At 49.3% G+C, this 21,264-nt stretch overlaps 1 protein-coding gene across 1 annotated transcript in view; it reads right to left on the bottom strand.

The window, feature by feature from the left end:
- Positions 1-692: 692 nt before the first annotated feature.
- Kif26b (kinesin family member 26B) overlaps positions 693-21,264 on the bottom strand; it is a 395,922-nt gene continuing 375,350 nt past the window's right edge. The window contains exons 11-15 of the mRNA XM_051186394.1: positions 17,544-17,706; positions 13,247-16,661; positions 5,258-5,460; positions 4,642-4,792; positions 693-1,451 (exon numbers count right to left, since the gene is read on the bottom strand). Coding sequence (XP_051042351.1) covers positions 1,303-1,451; positions 4,642-4,792; positions 5,258-5,460; positions 13,247-16,661; positions 17,544-17,706 — 4,081 coding nt within the window. The 3' untranslated portion in view covers positions 693-1,302. The remainder of the gene's footprint in view (positions 1,452-4,641; positions 4,793-5,257; positions 5,461-13,246; positions 16,662-17,543; positions 17,707-21,264) is intronic.

Raw genomic sequence — 21,264 nt, 5'->3', positions numbered from 1 at the left:
TAACACAGTCTAACAACCCTGAAAGGAGGAGAATAATTTGAGAATGAAGTCCTCAGTTTTAGGGGGAGGAAGATCCAGGTCTCCCCGTTTATCCAGCTCTGCCCTACGTATACAGGGTTCCAGAACTTAGGGATGTGATTCCTCTCCCTGCCTCAGGACACCAAAGCTTTACAGACAAGCTTCGGAGGTTGAAAGCTGACCTCTTACTAGTGGACAGGACCCTCGGTGACAGAAAGATATGCAACCCTAACCCCAAGCTTCCTTTTTCTAAATGGATGTCAAGTCTCTGAACCTGTGTAAGCCCAAAGTCTCAACACAGACAACCTCCACCTTGCATAAATAACACCACAGAACATGAAGAGAAAGAAACAGGATCTGCTGAAGTGTTCAAGATTTCCATCCACAGGCTTTGGACTAGAAAGGAACATGAACTTGTTTTGAGGGCCACGGATACATAAAACAAAGAACAGGGGCCTGAGTCACCTAGATGCCCTTCCCCTTAAAGACAACCCTCCTCACCACCAAAGCTCATGTGCACCCATCCCATGCTTGACCATGGAGCTGTTGACTGGCCAACTGCTCATGAAAGTTGGCATTTCCTGCCCCCTACCCTTCTAAACCTCCCTGGGAATCACACTGGCTCCTGCCAATGAGGTTTCCAAGTTCTGTGTTGCCTTACCAGAATAACCATGAAAGACAGTTAACATTTATTCAGCTGTGATACTGATTAGGAAATATCGCTACAAACACAACTTCTTAGGAACAAACAGCAAGTCAGAACCAAGAGAAAACAAGCTGCAGATACATTTCAAAAACTGGGCTGAGTTTTCGGTTTTGCTGATCTCTTCGTGACTAGCACCATCTGGACACAAGAGTACGAACACAAATGTTTGGATAATCATAAAGATTTGCAAGGCACTTAATCCATCATTCTGGGTCGTCTTGTTGGTGTTTTGCTTTCAATGGCAATCCCGCATCACCCTCCCTTTCCTCACAACCGCAAGCTGAGAGTCTCTGCTAGCGGCGCTTATGTACAGAGACCTTCCAGGTTCCTCACAGTGCTTTCTCAGTCCCACGGGTTTTCCCATCATTTCTTCCTTCCACGTGTTGGTGTCTTTACCTTTCTTCCCTACAGAAAACAAAGGAAACATCGCCTTTCGCTCCTCGCTCACTCCAGACTTGCCACCAGCCTTCATCCGCATCCTAGTGTCTCGAGTGTCGCCAGCACAGAGGGCCTGGGAGGGTGGTGTCCTACTGAAGTCCTAGGGAGCAAGGGACTGATGGCTTGGAGCCCACCGGTCCTTATCGGCGCCTGGAGGTGATGTCAAAGCAGGTGATCATCATGAGGTGGGCCTTGCAGAAGTTGACACGGCTCTCCAGGCGCTCTGTCACGCCCTCTAGTGCCTCCAAGTATTCCAGGGAATCCAGCTGCAGGACTTGTTCCAAGTCAACTGAAAGAGAAAGGTGCTCTTGGAGATGGGAGAGCTACTTGTAGGAAGGGCTACCTCCCCCCCACCTCCTCTGAGCTAAGGTCGCCTGAGTTTGCGACATGTTTATTGCCTCCTGCCTGGTCCTCGGCATCCCCTAAAGAAAGACAGACACACCCATCATGGATTCTAAGCTCCTTAACATCCAGACACAGTTCTAAAGAACAGGGAGATAGTCTAGAACCTCCTTCCCATGCCTACCCCAGCTGCCTCCAACAGAGATTTGTGAGGTTCTCACCCTACTACTCTGTCAACCAAGGCAAACAGCTTTAGGATGCTGTGGCAGCAAGAGTCCCCATTTCAGGAGTGATGTCATCCGAGTGACAAGCATATCCCACCCCCCCCACCTCCAGAAAGAGCAGGTTCCCATTCCTGTGCTGTGTGTTGCTGCCTCTTAGTCTGGGAATCCCCACTCTGCCTCTTTTCATTTATTGGTTTGTTTTTGTTTCTTAGACAGGGTCTCCTGTACCACAGGCTGGCCTCTAACTCTCTATGTAGCTGAAGTGAGCCTTAATCTTTCAGTCTCCCAGTCTCTTCCCTTTGAGAGCTGAGGTGGCTACATGAGCCATCACCTAAACCACTTTCATCAGTTTCACTCAGTGCTCACTGGGGGTATAGATGATGCTTTAAAATGTGTATTAATAATTAATACATCCCTTTGGCTTCAAAGACAATTTAAGTCAATTGCCATGATATCTTACATTGGGTTCAAGTCTATAGCACCAAAGATCTTTGCCCATTCCCTTCCTCAGGGGCAGAGATCTGCAACCCCTTTGCTCCATGATGGCTTGACAGAGTGGTAGACAGCTTGGTCCTAGTTCTAGGGGTAATACAAGGGGTCCTAACAGGGAGTGCAGCAAGGACAGCAACCAATTGGTGTGGGTGGCCTGGCAGGGGTCTCACACTGGATTCCTAGCTGGGCAACATCACCTCAGCTGGCATTATTTCCTAAACAGCAGCACAAGTGGAGGGAGAGATGGGACCCCTACCCTGCCTCTCCTATCCACCTTGAGTTGCTGACATATACAACAACGCAAATGAGATGAATGTGCAAAACCACACCCTGCTACAGGGCCACAGGGTTCTGCCGTGGAGTGGCATTCTCTCTGCAGGGGCAGCCCTCCATCTAGACAGAAAGGGTCCTTCAAGGTTATATTGCTATTAAGGATTGTGGCTACAAACAGACCCAGGGCCCCTGCATCTCAGCCCAGTGCATTGAAATCAGAACCTTACCCTACTGCAAGCACACCAGGCAATACCACAGGCCCCACTGTAAAGAGGCAGCAGGAGGGAAGACTAAAACTGGATGTGGGTCCCAATACATTGCCATTCTAGCAGGGCCTGCTACCCATCAAGGAGTGTCAGCAAGCAGCCTCCTTGATCCACCCCCCCCCCCCATTCCTGTTTTAAATTTATCTTTTGAAAAAAATCTGTATTTTCCCCTTTCATGTAACTTTCTATCCATTGTTTTTCTCAGAAAAAAAAAATCTGACTCTTGTCATGCAGCAAGGCAGGAAGAAAGCAATCGACCCTCCAACCATCTGAGGCCCATGTGTATGGATATGTAAGCACATTCACATCCCAGAAAAAAAAAAAAAAAGTGAGTTTGGAAAATGAAGATCACTTTCAAGCCTGCCTCGGGCATATTGAAAAATAAAGTTCTAAGAAGATGGTGAGGTGAGGGTGCTGCCTAAGGGGAGCCCCTGTGACCAGGAAGGACCCAGGGGTCTGTAGGAGAGCAAGTGGGGAGCAGAGAAAGGCACACGTGGCTGTGTGTTTATGTCTCAGTTACATGTTAGCTCATGCCCTTGTTCCTGTGTTGGTCTCATTGTACCTGGGAGAAAAAGACACTGTCTTTGTCCAAATTCCCAACCTAGGAATTAACCATGTGCTGTGGAAGCAGACATAGAGGTGTCTGCAGCCAAGGGCATCTCATTGACTGAACTCTGAGATAACTGCACCGATTCCTGCCAGATGCCAAACTCCTCCTCTGCGCCATGCAGCCTATGTACTCATCCCAGCCTAGAACCACCCTGTGACACAGGCACAGACTCTCTTCTTTCTCACTAGGGAAACCAAGATCCAGAGAGTCAAACACTTCACCCAAAGTCACACAGCCGGCAAGTAGCAAAAAACAAACAAACAAACAAACAAACCCAAAATCAGTACCCAAATCAGGTCTGTGGGACCCTGAGCAGAGCCACAGAGGTGACCAGAAATAGTAGGATTCTTGCTCTCTGGGCTACCAAGAAAGAGACAGTGAGGGTCATCATTCTTGGCAGGCACAGTCGGGTGCTGGTAGATATGGCCCTTCTGTACCAGGCCCATTTTCACCTTGGTTTTAAACTGCTCTTTGGGACAGAATGTAAGCTGCTAGGCTCCCTCTGTGAGGTCCCTCACCAGCAGGGAGCACCAGAGTGGGGTGAAATGGAGGAGAAAGGTGTCCCAAGAGGGATGAGGATAGCTGAGGGCCGGAGGGAAAAGTTGAGCAGGAAACTGGGAGTGTTCGTAACGTTGCTGATGTATTTACCCATGGACAAAGTCTTCCAGGATTGGTCCCATACCAGCGTAACAGCCAGGGCAAAGTTAAGCCTCATTTTAAAGTAAATGGGATGGCTAGGGAACAAATAAATTAGAGACAATCTCTATCTCTTAAAGGACCAGTAGCATTGTCAAGAGTAATCAGGTGGTTAATATCACCTGGGCTTTTGGCTTAATGGAGATAACTCCAGGGCTGGTCCTTGGACTTCCAGGGTCCCCAGGAGCGGTTTGAGAGTAACACATTCTAGTCTGACAAGAGAGCTACAGTTCTGGTCCATTAAGGCTAGATAAAGCTTGGGAGTCTGAGGCTAAGGGCTCCTCCTGTCAATGATCTTCTACCAAGTATAGGGGAGATAATAAATTTCTGGTGCTTTGAACTGAGACACTCAAGAGAAGGCAGCTTGCATAGGAATTCATCTCACACAGGAATCTCACTAGCCGGCTGCTGCCCTAGCCTGACAGGATTGCTGCTCTGAGGAACATCTCCATCCCAAGGGCCCCATGTCTCAGATGCAGACAGTCTGTGTGGCTGCCGTCCTGAGTAAGGCTCCGCGATGGTGTAACAGAGGATCATGGTGGTAGCAAGGATGGGCATGCAGGCATGGGGTCTTACATTCACGAAGCCACTTGTTGGGGTCTAGCATCAGGTACTGTTTGGTTGCTTCTAGCTCCTTCATCAGCCACTCGTACTTGGCTCGGACCTCGGCGATTCTCTGCTGCCGATGCTCCAGGATTTTCAGCTTGGCATTGAAGCACATGACCTCCTGTTCACAGAGGAAGAGGTGGACAGTGGAGGCAGAGGGCCATCTGCTCTAACTCAGCCCTGCAGCCCCCTCCAGAAGGAAGGACCATGACAAGAGCCCAGCTTCCCAGAAGCATGGTAGGGATCCCTGGGACCTCAGCAGACAAGACACCCAACTCCTAGGAACTACTAAAGGCTGTTCTAACCTAGAAGGCCGATGGCCCATCAAACTGTTGGTCTGCACTAGGATGTAAAACCTCAAAACAAGGAACCAGAGAAGTTCCTCAACCCATCAGGCCCCAACTCACTAGCTCTTAAGGTGTTCCAAAAAAGGAGTGTGCAGCACTTATCAACGTCTATGGCTGGGTCCACAACCGCCTGCAACCACCCACAGCCCATACTGAACCTGGGAAGACTCTCCTGAAGTTTTATTCCTTAGGGCATGACCTGCCACTAACTGTGACCCCTGGGGAGGAAATGGCCTCACCTTGCTGGTACCCCCTCTCCTTCGCTGCAGACGCTCCACATCATCAATTTCATAGACTTTAATCTCAAAAGGTTCCCCAAGTCCCCTCTGGGTGCTCCTCAGAGGGCCGTCCACCCAGCGGACCCCTGTGCTGCTGGCAGTTTTTCTTACAGGCGAGGGGGTATCAAGGGACAATGCCGGAATGAGCCTCCGCCTCTGAGAACCTAAGACAAGAAGAAACCACAGGAGATTTTGGTGAACTTGAACATAAAAGAGCATATAGGATCTTGATAAATATCCCTCATTAGCTGCAGTCATAATGGACATCTGCCATCAGCTTTGGAGCCATGTTTGAAACCCCCCAGCTCCCCACTACTCCTGTAAGCCCCTTAAACCATCATTTATGCCCATGAAAGAGACAGCTGTGCTAAGACTTTTGGAATACTTTGTAACAGCTAAGACATGGAACTGAACCCAGTTCTTCTAAGAGAGAAACATATGCTTTTTTATTAACTGCTGAGCCATCCCCTCAGCCCAAGAAACCATTCTTGTCTGCAGTTTTGAGAGAGCCAAGGACTACCAAGGAAGGTGTAGTGAGATAGTTCTGTGGCACTGACCACGCCCATTGGGGGTGGAGCCATGGGCAGAGTGACCTGTGGTAGGAGGTCGGAGGGGGCCAGGAAAGGCGCTCTCTTTCTGGCGTGACTCGGACAGGAGAGGATCGGGCAGAATTTCCTGGTGTTCATCTGTCTAGGTTGTAAGTTATTTCTCCCTGAATAAACATCTATTCGGCCTATTTGTTTATCCTGATCCTTATTTACCGCGATAGGAAGGTATAAATGACAGTGTTTGACTGCAGACAGATGGGCCAGGTTCTTTGACATAGGTGAAGGAGGGCCAAGGTACAGAGCTGCCTCCTCACCAACTGTCCCTGTGCCAGGGAGCCGAGGATGTTTGCCCACCCTTCGCTTCCCTCTCAGGACACATACAGGAACTTAGTGAACACTTTCTACAAAGCACCCTCTACACCGAGGCCTCTTTATTTTCACAGCCCTCACCTTTACCTCATGTGATCGTGTACACACATATGTGTGTGATGCTCTCAATGAGGATTCCTTACTATCCTCCCCTCCAGGCTCCCCCCAACACCCCAACACACACACCTTTACCGCTCCCCACATCCTTCAATAAAGTGCAGGTCATGATCTATGAGACCAAGAAATATCAACCCCAAGGGCAAAGCAAATGTCTGTGTCTTAGAGTCCAACACTTTTAAACAGGAATAGACGAGACAATGGGTTTGTTTTTGTTTTTAGCCCAATCAAGCCACCTGACTCCCAGCAAGCTGAGGCTCCAGTCTCTGTGAACTGGAAGTCCTGAAGTTGAGAAGGGTTGAGCACCACAAAGGCAGGGCACAGTCTCACTGGCCCAGGGTGAGGTGAAGCAGGGGTTTCCAAGTAGACATCAGATGAAATTGGGCCCATAGGAAGTTCGCCTTGCAGGTGGTTGATACCTCTAAAGTCACCCCTCTCCATTTTATCCGGCTTTGATGATTTTCCCTGACAGAAGCAACTTAAGAAGGAAGAACTTGTTTTGGTTTCTGGTTCAAGACATACGATTGGGTGCATCATGCTGATGGCACAGTGGTGGAGTGGCTTCTCTACGTGATGGCAGCAACATGAGGCAGCTGATTCATCTCAATGACCAAGAAGTAGGGGTACCATGATGGAAATCAGGCCATCTCCTAGTCACCCATTTCCTCTGAAATAATCTCCCAAAACACAGTTACCAGCTGGGTACCAAGTCTTTAAGTGCACTAGCCAATGGGGGAGCATTTCACATCTAAATGATAACTTGTTCTAGTCAGACCATAGCAAGATGAAGCCGTCTTCCTCACCTGTTCCGACAAGGCAGGGAATACCCCTGTAAAGGGGAGGTCAGTGGTAGAAGGTAGGGGAGGGTGCCTATCAGTATCTGGGCAGAGCTAGGTGCCCTCAGATAGCCTTGGGCATTGTCAGGATGACTCTGGTTGCAGAGGATTAGAGGCAGAACTGAGCAAAGTCATGGAGTGGGATGATGTGTTAGTTAACTACCGTTGTGTAACAAATGACCTCAATTCCAGCAGCTGCAAACTCCATCATTTAACTCACATATTCCTGTGAATCCAGCTCCTGGAGCATCAGGGGCAGAGGACACTACCAACAAGACCTTGATGTACCATGCCATCATGGGAGAAGTTTGGTCACAGGATCTGGGCTGGTCCACACATGCATAACATTTCTGGGATTTTTCCTCATGGTTTACTATCTCCACCATCAAAGATCCTGCTTTTGCTGAACTCACTTTCTTCCCTAACTACTTACTTCCAGGTCGCTAGTGGGATCTGGGGTAGCACCAGCAAGAGAAAGCAAACTAGGACAGTCCTGGCTTAAGGTACAGTCCCTAGAACTACAGTGTACCAACACAGGAAAGGGCCAACACCAGTCAGTTTTACAGTCCTGCTCATCTCCATGAAGCCAGAACCAAGACCTGGATGATTGAGAATTGTGACTGTGCCATCTGTTTCAACCTTATGACCAAAGACCAAAGTTTTCAACACTCTAGAACATGGGCTCTTAACCTGTGGGGTCGTGACCCCCTTGTGGTTCAAATGACACTTACATTGGTGTCACTTAAGAAAATCTGAAAACACGGATGATTACATTGTGATTCACCACAGCAGCAAAATTACAGTTATGAAGTAGCAACAAAACAACATATGGTTTTATTTATTTATTTATTTATTTAGGTTGGGGGGGGTCACCACAACATGAGGAACTATATTAAAGTGTTGCAGCATTAGGAAGGTTGAGAACCACTGTCTAGATGGAGAGGCAGAGTCCTTTCAGGGCTCACCCAGTTCCCTCCTGGCACAGGCTGGCCCATCTCATATACTCTGTGACTCCCAGTCTGTCCTTAAGGCCTGGCATTACCTGCTCCATCACTTCCAAGGATCTACTCTAAGACACTTCCTGTATCTTAGGGAGTCAGCCACTTTTCTTTTCCTGATCATATGTTCAAAAAGTTCCCCCACCCTGGCTTGCTCTTCTGTGACAAGGTTCCCTTTCCCTGGCCCTTTCTCCTCTGTATCTGGGTAGAAGCTCTTAGATGCACTCTGGCAACCTTCAACTCACATCCTATCCTCTGTTCCCATCATGCTCCAGCCACTATGTTTCTTGATCTCATTAAAAACAAAATCAGGCCACACACCAGGGATGCGGGTAAGCATCAGAGCCAACCTGGGGTGCTCCCAGTTCAGCAAGGGTCCTTAGCCACAGATACCTGTGCAGTGCTGGGAAGTGGACTGGGTATTCCCAGTGCTCTATTCATGACAGTCAAGAAATGGTAACCCATAGGACTGGCCTATCAAATGTCAATGTTTACACATAACAAAAACCCAACCAGCCAAACAAACAAGTAACAACAACAGCAAAACCCCCACAGGCTAGACTGGACTCAATATTTAAAGCACTTATCACCAATAGAACAATATATATTAAAGAGCTAGATAAGAAACTTGAGCCACATTTTATGGCTATACTGCCAAACACAACCAACAACCAATCACAAAATCAATCAGTGGTACCCAATGGCACCCTGCACCTTCTCAGTGTTGACTATCAAGCAGGTGTTGCAGAGCTCATGGCTAGGCTGGCCCAGGCAAGGGCACGACTTGGAACCAATATGCTTTCCTGGATGACTTCTCTTCAGGGAGCTTCTCCTTCTACCCCAAGTTTTCTGGACGCTGGTGGCAGAAGGCCAGGCCTCCTGCAATGGGATGAACTTCCTTCTGACAAGGTCCCTGTCAATTATGGGACTTCTTCAAGCAAACAGAAAGAAAGCAAGAAAGAGAAGGCACGAGGGTGACCCGCTGTGGTTATGATATAATGCAAGGTGTCAGATGATGAGATAAAGAGGACTCAAGAGAGCGAAGTGTGATCCAGAGGCAGGTTGTGGGGTTAGGGTTGGGGTTTGGCTGGTGCAGTGATGATTAAATCCTGTTGTTCACAACTTAAATGCCTAACTGGCTGGGCTGTCACTGTTCCCCACTGGGCCAGGCTATCTTCACTCTAATTCAGAGCTTGAGGCTACACAGCCTTGTGTTGCCTACCACAGAGGGCTGGCTGGCTAGGAACTGTGAGGAATCGATGAAAATCCACTCACACAAGTTCCTCTTGAGCATTTATAATGACTCTCCATTTCTGACTATGCTCTGTCATGTGCACTGTAGAATGTATCTGTGTGTTCTTACTGCATTTCCTTCATACTCAAGGGATATCGTCACCTGGCTTCACATTTCCTAGGCTCTCACTATACTCATGAAGGATGTTCCTTTGAATGAACCCCACTATGTTGCAGCAAGTGGGCCATGCACTTGCTGCTCCAAACCTGGGCTCCTAGGACTTATTTTCTCAGCCTCTAAAGTCCTCCACTCTGTCTGTCTGTGGAAGTATTAGGACCCTTCAGGACAGGCCCTTCCCCCACAGCCATCTTCACTTGCTTTGATTCGCAGGATCTTGCCTAAGGCTGAAAGCTTCCGGTCGGCAATGTGGACTCAGCGCATGGCAGTATGTCTCTGCTCTCTTGTATGTTGCCACTCCTCTCTCTGAATATCTCATACTTCTCACAGGCCTCCCACCTCCCTTTAGCACCAGCTCTATGGGGGGGGGGTGAGGGTGCCTGATCTATGTCCCACAACTGCTGTTTTAAAGGTGAGGTCAACAGAGTGACAGTATTAGGAAGCGGTAGAACATTTGGGTGGTGGGTCACACTGGGAGGTCTTGGGTGGCTGGAGATATGACTTGAATGGAATTATGGGATTGCAGCTTCATTCTCTCTTTCCACTCCCAGCCACCACTGCTCCACTCTCCACTCCCTGCTGGGATGCGCTGCCCCACCACCCAAATGTGGCCCAAAGCCAAGAAGGTCAACTGCTCACGACAACCCAGGAGGCAAAATAAGCCTCTCTCCTTCTAAAGATGTTCATCTCAGGCATCAGTTTATAGTAACAAACAAACAAAACAAAACAAAACTATCTAATGCAATAACTAAAAATGAAGTTCAATAACACAGGGTTTTCCTATGGAAACAATGTCACACTGTTAGCTTTAGTTTATAATAGTAATGTGCCCAGCAGAAGGCCCACAGCCATTATTTATCAAACCCATCATTTTCCTTGCACATAAGGAAATTGAGGCCCAGAAAGGCTAATTAAATCCACATAGCTTATGGCCCCAAGTTTAATCTTTTCGATAGACCATACTGTAAGCTCAACCTTGTATGCTATTCACCAGCATGGATCTCTAGGAAAGGGCTGGAATGGCGGTGACACACAGCAATGTTTGATGAATCCTGCTACTACACACATATCACACAGGGAATCAGAGAGCCCATGGTTATTTCCCAGCAACACATTTCTAATTCTTTCTCAGTAAGAAAACAACTAAATCATCACAATTCTCCGAATGCAAAGGTGACCAAAGATAAAAGATAATGGCCTTCTTTGCAATTCTAAACCCCAGACACCTCCCGTGCCACTGAGGGCCAGCCTTCTAGTTAGGAATTTCCCTTAAGGAATCTTATGGCTTCTCTTAAAGAAGTTGTTGTGATTTATGTTGATCATGTCTGACAGCCAGCATTTCTCTTAATAATAATCATAAATAAGCCAGACAAGGTCACCAAACCTGCAATGAGCACATCTTCCCTGCAGTATCCATCACCGAGGCCTCAATCTACAGTGGCTGAGCACAGAGGTCTAATGCTTGAGACACTCCATATTAAATCCCATCTCCTACACCTTCCCTGGCATTTTTATGTCACACCATTTTCTTTCAATAGCCCTCTAAGAGGAGTCCCTCAGAGGGCAGCCATTAAGAGGGGAGGTGGCCCGGAGCAAGGACATGTGCAGAGCCCACTGCCCCTCTCTGAGCTGTTATGTGCACATTGCTTCCTTTCCTCATTCGTTCATTTGCTTCCCTGCTTCAGTCCAGCATCACAGCCAAACCAATACATTAAAAAGACTTGACTAGAAAATGTAAGATAGTGGGCAAATAAAGTAGCTGGGTAGCAACACACTAAATGAGAAAACAGAAACACACTCTCCCAGGAAAACACAGGTGAACCTTGAAGCAAGCCTTACACTGCTCTCCAGGCTTCGAAGACCAACACTGAGTACGCGGTAATAACAACGCCTGTCAATCATGTGCCAGGAAGGCTAGCATATTTGTTTCTCACAAAGACTGGTGTACATAAACATTTTGCTGTTTTCAGTAACTAATACCAGTGCATTTCAGGGGCTCTGGCCCTGAGAATAGGTCACAGTGGCTGCCTTGTTGGACCATGCACTTGTCACTTGTCACCTCTTCTTACATGGGGGTCTTCTACAGAGCCTGAGACGGAGATGAAGTAAGAGCTCGGAGTGAGCATGGAAGACTCAGAAACACACAGCTAGGAAATGTAGATGCCACAGTGGCAGTAGCCTTGACAGTGCCTGCCCGGAATGGCGTGTATCCTCACTGATACCCTGGGCTGCCATCTATGATGGGCTGGGCAGATGGATGGGCCTCTCTATATCATGGCATATGGTGACAGGAAACCACAGGCTTACATTGTCCCTTGAGATTGAATTCTTTGATCCTAGAAGGACAAATGGTTTATGATGAGCATTCATCTCAGCCCTCATGTGGACTGGTCCCTTGCAGAGTGTGTAGAACGTGGGGCCACAGCTGGCAGGGAACAGGCAAAGCCAATCCCATGGCAGGTAGTGGAAGCCCATGCACTGTTCCTGCAGCAGCTGCTGGAAAGAGAAGGACCTGACATGTGGGACAAAGGATTGAGAAATCTTTCGATTGCAGAGCCTGGCAGGGCATACTGAACAAAGAACAGGAAGGACAGGCCACAAGGGCATCACATCCTGCTGTCCTCACTCAAGAGAGGTTCAGAAGTGTACACAGGACAAATAATTTTACTTAATCAAGAAAAAAAATATCAGAAGTCCCTGCACTAAGAAACTGATAGGGACGATTGTTTTAGCATCTAGTGAAGAATGGATGGTTTCAAGTAAAATTCTCATGGTGTCTAAGTTATTCTTGGTACCTTTGCCTTTGCCTCTGGATTTCCCTCCCTACTGATCTTTGAACTCATGTACTCCAATGGTACCGGGCCACCAGCTCTGACCTCTCTCTCTCTCTCTCTCTCTCTCTCTCTCTCTCTCTCTCTCTCTCTCTTTCTCACACACACACACAACATAGCCTACTGTCGCACGTCCATCCTAAACCCCAGGGAACACAGCAGTAGCTCAGATGTGAGGTACCTGCCAATGGCATTGTTTCTGGAGATGCCCAAGAGTTCCCTTACAATCAGGTGGGCTGTACATAGTGTGGACACATATTGTCTAACACTTAGGGAGGGGCATTGCAGGAGACCCGTGGCTGTTTTGTGTCTATGACTGTCACCTGTGTGTTTGGGGTAGGAATGGAGAAAACAAAAACCCTCTCCCATCCCACTTTCAATGAGATGAAGTGCCCCATGTCCATGAAGGAGATTCCCAGGGCCTTGGAGGCCCCCAGCTCCACATACAGACTTTTGAAGCTACTAGTCAGGAGGACGGGGCGGGGGAGGGGTTTGACTGATCCCTCAGGAGGCTCTGGTCTTCTATCTTCTCGGCCTTTGAATAGAAACCTACGCATGTGAAGGCAGAGGTGAGGGAAAGCAAAGCAAGTGAGAAAAAGCTGCCTCCTGGCACTCTCACAGCTAGCATCCCCCAGCACTGCACTCAGGCCTTCAGGAAAATGTCTGGAGATTATGTCCTCAGCCAAGAAAGGCCTCAGATGGCAGGACCCTGAGGAAAGGGGGCACAGAACTCCAGTTCCAGTACCTGGACCGGCCCCCATGGCTAGACAAGAACAAGGGAGGTGAGGTCCTGGAAGCCTAATGATGCCTCTGTCCTCCCCGCCCATGCCCTATACCTACCTGAATTGGATCTCTTCTTTGGGGTCTTGAGGCTCCTGCACCTCCCTCCAACAGAGCTGCTGTTCTCACTCATGGAGTCCTGGGCTGAGGATGCGCTGCCGGTGGCCTCACTGTCCCTCATCATACTCTCATAGCCACTGCTGCCACCGCTGTGGTAGAACAAGGCCGTCTTCCCCATGGCAGGTGGCAGCTCCCCGCTCAGGACACTGCTGTTGTCACTACCATGCCCGCTGCTGCAGCGGTGAGGCTTCCGGGGAGGGGTGATCTTGCTGTAGGGTGAGGGCAGCAGGTGGGCGGCTGCAGGCTTGTCCTCGGTGGGAGCTCCACCTCGCTCCTCGGCCTCTGCCCGCAGCTGTGCGCCCCTCGGGCCCGCACTGCCCTGCAGCAGCTCCGAAATGCGCCCATTGACGGCTCGCAGGGGCAGTTTGGAAGCCAGCCCAGAACCCCGGTTTCTGCTGAGCGACTGGGTGGACCAGGACATGTGCTTCCCGCTGGGTGGCAAGTTGGAGCTCTGGCCCACAGACTGTGGTAGGGACTTGGTGGAGAAACTGAGGGTTTTGGTGGTCGAGGTGGACAGGCTGCGGGATTTGGGACTGGCCAGCAGGAGCTTGCTTACGGCTGAGATCTTAGACTGGCTGGCCTTGGGAGAGGCCCCTGCAGACTGGGTGATGCCACAGCTGGGTGGGGAGACCCCTATGCTGCGACCCAGGCTCCGGCCAGTGCGAGGCATGGTGCTGTCTTTGCCGGCATGCATACGGGAGCTCACGGATGAAAGGCTTTCTGCCCTTTCCAGGGACAAGCATTCATAGTGGCTGACTGTTGTCCTGCCAAGAGAGTTGGTCCTGCTGGCCAGCTGCTCCAGCTTGGTGCTGAAAAGCTTACTGCTATTACTGGCATCCTTAGTCTTGCTGTTGGACTCATCAGGGAAGCAAGCCAAGAAGGTAGCTGGCTGGTTCAGGGGGCTGCTGGTGCTGCTGCTGCCGCTGCTGTGTTGAGGGCTGGCCCTGTTCTTCTGGTCCAAGCTAGACTTGCGGACTGGAGGTAAAGGTGGTGTCCCTTTGGGCCTTGCCAGGACACAATGCTTGGGTGAAGCTACCTTCCTCTCCAGGGTTGTCTTTGAGGACTGGATGCCCAGCGCCCCGCTGAAGCCATTGCTGTCTGCCAGGCAATGGTAGAAGCTGTCCAGCGCCTCGTGTCTGTCGGCTTTCTGAAATGCCCTCGGGAGGCTGCTTGACTTTAGATTTTTGTTGGAATGTATGGGACTCTGGGTCGCCAAGCCGGGCAGGGCCATCTCGCAGCCATCCACAACCCTCCTAATGTTGTCAGTCACCTGAAAAGCACATGCCTCCCCACTACTGCTGCTCAGCCTGTCACCTGAGCTGGGCCTACCATTCTGCTCCTGCTCTGACTTCACTTCGGTTGTCAGGGAGCTTGTGGCAGTCTCACACCTAGGCCCTTCCTCACAGGGGTAACTGTTCTCCTTTTTCACCTCTTCTTCTCGTTTTAGCCAGGGGTCTTCAAATTTCATCTCTCTTCTTGCATTGGCTTCCTTGCTTTCCTGAGACTGGGCTGTTTTGGGAGCCGCCTTTGGGGTGGCAGTGGAGGACTCAGGCTCTTGCACATTTCGGGGACTCATGGCAATGCAGGGGTAAACTGTGATGTTGGTCTTCATGGGGATGTAGCCTTCGCAGCTGCTCAGGTTGGCCGTGTTGGAGATGGTGACCATGGCCTTGCCCAGTGTGGAGATTTTGCAGCCTTTGATGGGAGTGGCTTTGTTGACAGATTCTTCCCCCATCTCAGACAATATGAGTAGATTCTCAGGGCCCACCTCAGGCTTCTCTCTGCATACCACAGCGGTGTTCTGGATGGTGTTGACAAACTCCGAGGCTGGGGGTTCTGCCATGGCTTCCCCATGGCCGAAGCACGTCTGTGCTATGAAGCTGTGGCATGACTGCTCGCCATCACTGCCGGCGCTCATCTCACTCAGCCAGGAACTGATGGAAGACCGCCGGCTGCCTGCTTCCCGAGCCTTCTCATCCAGGCCCAGCTTGGGGAGTGGCAGGAACTGTGTGATGCTCACCTCTGAGACAGGTGCCATGCTGGAGTAACATTCCAGGTCTTCGCTGATGCTGCTAATGATGCTGACTGGCCGGGAGCCTGAGGCCAGGGCCTGCACGGAGCAGTCGCTGTTGAAGCTGATGATGCTGGTGGGACGGCCACTGTCCAGCACCCCACTGATGGTCAGCTCCTCCACTAGCGTAAATACCAGCTCATCCTCCCCATTCAGCTCCAGTGGCTGTTGCACAGTCACCATCGTGGTGCTCAGAATCTCTTTCTTCGAGTCTGCGGGAGGACCTTCCTGGTTCTCCTCTTCAGCCAGAGCTCCAGGAAACCCTTCACTCCCAGCAGACACGGATTTCTTCAAAACCTGGGGACTCATTCCAACTGGGGGAGTACGCACATCAGGCTGAAGCAAGGACTCGCTGGAGACCATGCCAGAGTCCTTGCTCAGAGAAGGTGGTGGGGCAGAGGAAGGCAGGACCCCCTTCTGGGTGTAGACTTTGCACCTCTGGGAGGGAGAGCTGGGGGGCTTGTACTCTGAGGTCTTGGACAGGCTGGCGACGCCCAGCCGTGGGGAGCCCATGGGTCTGGGCTTGCCCTCCACGAAGCCACACGAGTTCAGACTCTCCCGGCTGCTCTGGAGACTGGGGCTCTGTGTGAGCTGGGAGGTACTATGCTGGCTACTGCTGCCCGGGATGCTCCTAGGTGAGGCAGGACTGGGGCTGCTGCTGCGAGTCACAGTAGGCACAGGGGACCGATTCTGCTGCACCTTGGAGGCTGGAAGCTCCATGCTTTCCCTGTCGGTGGTCAACTGGCCATTGTCTGATGCATTATCTTCCCTATCAGACTCAGAGAGTGTATCTGGCCCTGCTGCTTGGCTTAAGGAAGCACATCTACCTGCCTGCTCTGGTCCCAACTGGATGGGCAGCTCTTCAAAGGGAAACTTGTTGGGCTCTTCGCTGCCATCAATGCAGTCTAGTCTTTCTTGCAGCTCAGCAAATGTATTGCACTTCAGACAGTCCCTTTCTGACTTGCTGGCTGCAGCCTCTGCTGCCTCTGCAGGGCGGCTATCAGCCCTGGTCTTCTGTAGGGCTGGCACAATGGGCACAAAGTCCGGGGGGCCCTCGTTGTCGGTAAGCTCCTTGTCAGACAGGGCTGTGCCATTGGGCCCGATGTAGATGACAGTATCACAGGACTGCTCACTGCTAGAGGAGTAGTCAGGATCACTGGACAGCGGGACAATGGGGAACTCAGGATCCACAGAAGCCCGGGCGTGGAATGGTCTCAGCTGGGTAGGCCTGCGCATTCTGCCCTCCTCACAGGAGCTCTCTCCCCCAGAGGAGCTCGATGTGTACTGCAATGTGGGCAAGAGCATCATTAATGGGAAGTTTTTTAGAGACAGCCCTCCCTCCTAGGGAGCCTGTGTCATATTGCAGGTGCATGCTGCTGTCTGGCCCTAGGCCCTTGAAGATCAGCCTGTGGAGGGGCCAGTAGTCACTGGGCTGTGCCCAGACACCTTCCTGTCCCATTCCATGGGTGTGTGCGTGCAGGTAATCCCCATTTGCATGCTGGTGAATTTGCACACTTCTTGGGAACGGTGGTGACCTATCCAGGCCCCACCTGACTTCCTCAAGGTTATCCCCTGCCTCAGAGCACTGACCATGAAGGTTTTTCTTTTACATATATGAAAGAAGTATTCTAAGAAGAAGGAAGGAGAAAGCCCCAAGTATCACTAGATGGCCCATAATTTTTTTTCCCCCAAACATTCTTGCCATTTTATGTCTGTCCTGGCTTTCAACTCAGCACAATGTAGACTTTAGCAGACTGACATGAGAACCCACAGCCTGAAGGCTCCTGAACATGCAGGGGTAGTAGAGGCACACGGGTGAGGCATTAACTACCCTCTCTGGAGCCAGCCCATTGGATGCAGTCCTCACCTATGTAGGACCACGGAGGAGACTGATTCCTTCCCACCCCTCAAGCATTTTTCATCTTGCAGTTGCAATCTACTAAAGCAGTCCCAGTCAGGGCTCAGGGTGGATGACCCAGGACAGCATCAACCATGAAAAGGACACTCAAGTTTCTTCTGTGTGGGTCGGAAGGCTTTTTCTGTTCTGAGATGGTAGCTGTAGCTGCCACGTTTGCAGTCCTTGGTGCTTAGTGGAGAAACCAATGGGCTTTTGAGATTCAGTTCTCATCCTTAGTGGATGCTCCCTCCCACATAAGAGTTCCTTACCTTAGTCTTCTTTTTCTTCATTCTCAGGACTCTTGATGCGATCTGGATGGTGGACAGGGTCTCTGCGTAGCTGCCAGCTGCAGCCGAGATGTGCGCGATCATGGTGGTGCGACAGTTCACGTTCCCCAGAGACTCCCTCAGAAGCATGGTGAGCTTGCTCTCCCTGCCAAACAAAGTGGATTAAGACTGCATTAGTGGGCCATGCCTCACGCTGGCTGTCAGGGCAGGGCTTCATGTTTGTGTGTGGCTATTTAGTTGTGGGTGTGGGTGGTGGTTTTCTTCCTTTTTTTTTTTTTTTTTTTTTAATGGCATACTAATTAGCATTGCTTTGCAGCATGGGGCTATTTGTAGTTGGCAGCTGAGCAAGTGCTTCTAACTCCAAGGATGGAATTCATGCAAACACCTCCCTTGGCACTTCTGTCCTGGCCACGATGGGCTGTTGTAGTATGTCTGTTTGTGTGCATATGACATTGCACATAATGAGGCCTGGGAATAGAAACAAGGACAGGGATCGGGAGAAAATGGCTTTGTGACCAGTGATCTGGCATGCTATCTGCACACATAGTCCTCAGCAAGTTTCTGCACACAGGCAATCCCTATAATAGAAAAAGCATGCTGTGAGCTTGCACAGAAGTCCCATGTGTTTACAACACATACAAAATCCCCTTTACAGCATAGAGGCATGCACTGTCATTGTCTCCCAACTCTGCTATTTGTACCCAGTATCACCAAAGGAAAAGACATTAGTATTCACGCTAAGTAGAGAAATGCAGACCCAGCCCAAATAGTCACTTAGCAACAGAGAGCAGAACTTTCTAGAAAGGCTTCCTCTGGGGACTTTGCTATCGTGGTTAGTGGTAACAAGGCCCAGAGCATTTCAGATGCTTTCTAGGCTCTTTCAGAATTGACCTGAAGGAACAACATGCTTTTTTCATCCCTGTACTTACTCCAATGAGATTCTGCCCTGCTTTTGAAAGGGTTCTGCTTCCTGAATCCTCCCCATGCAGGCACTCACTGTGGGAAATGCCATTTCATCCCTGAGGCACCCCATCTGGAAGGCCGGGGCAGTCTGTGGGTTTCCTATGGCTGTGTTTCATGCTCAGATGGGAGGCGAACTCCTTAAGCCCATGTCCCTGCAGATTCCCCAGGAGAGGGACCATGCAGCTCAGCAGAGCATGTGAGAAGCTAGCCACTGTCAGCAGAGGATGAAGTGTTTTTGTTTTTTGTTTTTGTTTTTTTTTCCATATAACTTGTGTCTAGCTTCAGGAGGAGAGATGGTGGGTGGTAGTTTCTTTTTATACCTGGAACCAATTAAGTTCTTTGCTTGGGAATGATGGGGCTGCTATGTTCCAGCTCCAGAGCAATTTATAAATATTATGGGGCAAAATAATCAGGGATAGAAGTGGTGAAAGGAGGGGGGATTAAGGGTTAGCTGATCACATTTAACTCCCTTCAAAGTATACAATGCAGAGATGTCTCAGGAGGAAGGTTGGGGCCCAGGCCTAACAGACAGTTAGCAAAGATGGTGAACCTGAGTGAACCGTAGGAAGGGGAAGATGGATTCCATTTGGACTAGGCTGTGACCATATGCAGTCAACTCTTATGATTAATGGCAAGTACACACTATAAAGTACCATAAACGATGAATTATGGGATACTGAACCATGGCAGGCAGAGAAAAATACAGAGTATGGATTCCCGTGAACCTCTCTGGGAATGACAATTTGGTCAGCTGTCAATGGCTTACCTTGTTTAAGTTTCTATTGAAAGATACCTTATTTAACATACAGGGTTTTGTTGTTATTGTTTTTTGAGACATGGTTGTAGACCAGGCTGGCCTGGAACTCACAAAGATCCTCCTGCCTCTGCCCCCCAAGTGCTGGGATTAAAGGCATGTGCCACCAACGCCCGGAGCCTCTTTTATCTTTTCTTAGCTCCATCATGAACTATAGATGTGCCCTTCACCATTTCAGGAGTGGCTTCACTTAGAGTAGGGAAATTACTCCTTCTCTCTGCCTGTATCAGACTATTGCTTTGACACCGAATTTGCAGACAACAGGACATTAACTCATACCTGAATGAAGCTTATCTAACTCTCTTATCTTCTCTGTGAGGCACAGAGCACTCTCTCTATGCTTCATTCTATTAGAAAGTACTTCAGTACCATGCTGGGAAATCATTTGAAAGTGAGACCATGGACAGAAACATAAAACATTCAAAACCTCAGAAGGCAACAATGTTCGCCCTGTCACACCTTAGTGGAAAACACATGTGTCAGGGACTCAGAAATTTCCCCCACCCTGTGCATTGTCCTTAAGCCACCATGAAAACACCAGGAATACTGACTGGAGATTACAAAATTTTTATTAGGTAGGCAATGTGCAACTATGGAACCTGCAAATGTCCCCCCAGATGACTAAACTATGAAGTTCTTTGTGGGAAGTCTTGCTAATCAATGCGCATGCCAGAGGCACACACTTCTGGTTCTCCACAAGACTGTGTAAATCTTCAGGAAAAGATCCCAAATCAAATAACATGATACAACATTCCACCAGTCTGCTGTCCTGTGGTCCACATCACCCACATGTGGGAAACAGTTGTAGACAAATATTTGTGGCTAAAAAAAAAAAGAGAGAGAGAGAGAGTCCATATGGTTGGAAGAAGCCATGACATGTGTGTTGCTTGGCAACCAACATCTTTGCAATCTTGTGGAAAGTCAGAAGAATTGCTAGCCAGACTTGACACAAGTCTCTAATCATAGGGAGTGAAGCAGAAAGGTAGGAAGCTGTGGCTTATCCAACTTCATGGTTTGACTTGGAACAAAGACAACTGGGAAGACAGGTGAGGAAGGGGTGGGTACCAAAGGCTGCCAGCTACAGGCTAAGCTCAGCATTCTGGAGGGAATGAAGAAGGTTCCAAAGACCTGTTAGGATGACAGTCACCTCTAGATCAAGACTGAATTGACAGGAAGAGAAGCATGGAAAAGCCCGCTGCCACAGCCCCAGTGTCAGGATAGCTGGAGGGAGTAATGAGATGGGGTCCCATGGCCCTGAAGAACTAATTGGGGAGCAGCAGGAAGGGCAGGTAATGAGGCAGAGCTTAATAAGCCTGAGAAGGGACCATATCACTTTTCACCGTAGCCATCTTTTATGAACACAGATCCCAGCTGCTGCCTGTCCGGGCCTTGTATACATTTTTAAATGACCAAGAAAAGCAGTCTTGTTTTCAAAAGAAGATAACATTTTTCTTAGATAAAAGGGTAGGAGAAGAGAGGAATAACGAACATGTTAATGTTTTACACTGCTGGGTATAGAACCTATGGCCCCGAACATGTGGCAATCATTGAAATATGGCCCCAAGCCAAAGAACGTATTTAATTATGAATATTTTTTTTTTTTGAGCCAGGGTCTCACTGTGAACCTCTAGCTGTCTTCAAACACTCCGAGATCTACTCACCTCTGCCTCCTGAGGTCTGGATTAAAGTTCTGGGCAGTAATTCTTAAAGAACACATACTATTTTAGGACAGGCACAAACAAACCAGATTCATACAGTACAAACTGGGTTCACTGTTCTTGTAAACAGAATGCTATCGTCTAGTTGTTTGTTGGTAGATGCTATAACAAAGCTCACAAGTATTTATCTGGGCCTTTGTAGAAGAATGTGTCTGTCCCTGCTGTAGAGTAATGACACACAGTAGCATCATTCCATAGATAGAATCGT

Source organism: Phodopus roborovskii, unplaced genomic scaffold (assembly GCF_943737965.1).
Source record: "Phodopus roborovskii unplaced genomic scaffold, PHOROB, whole genome shotgun sequence".
NCBI lineage: Eukaryota > Metazoa > Chordata > Mammalia > Rodentia > Cricetidae > Phodopus > Phodopus roborovskii.
This window is presented reverse-complemented; position numbering and strand designations above follow the sequence as displayed.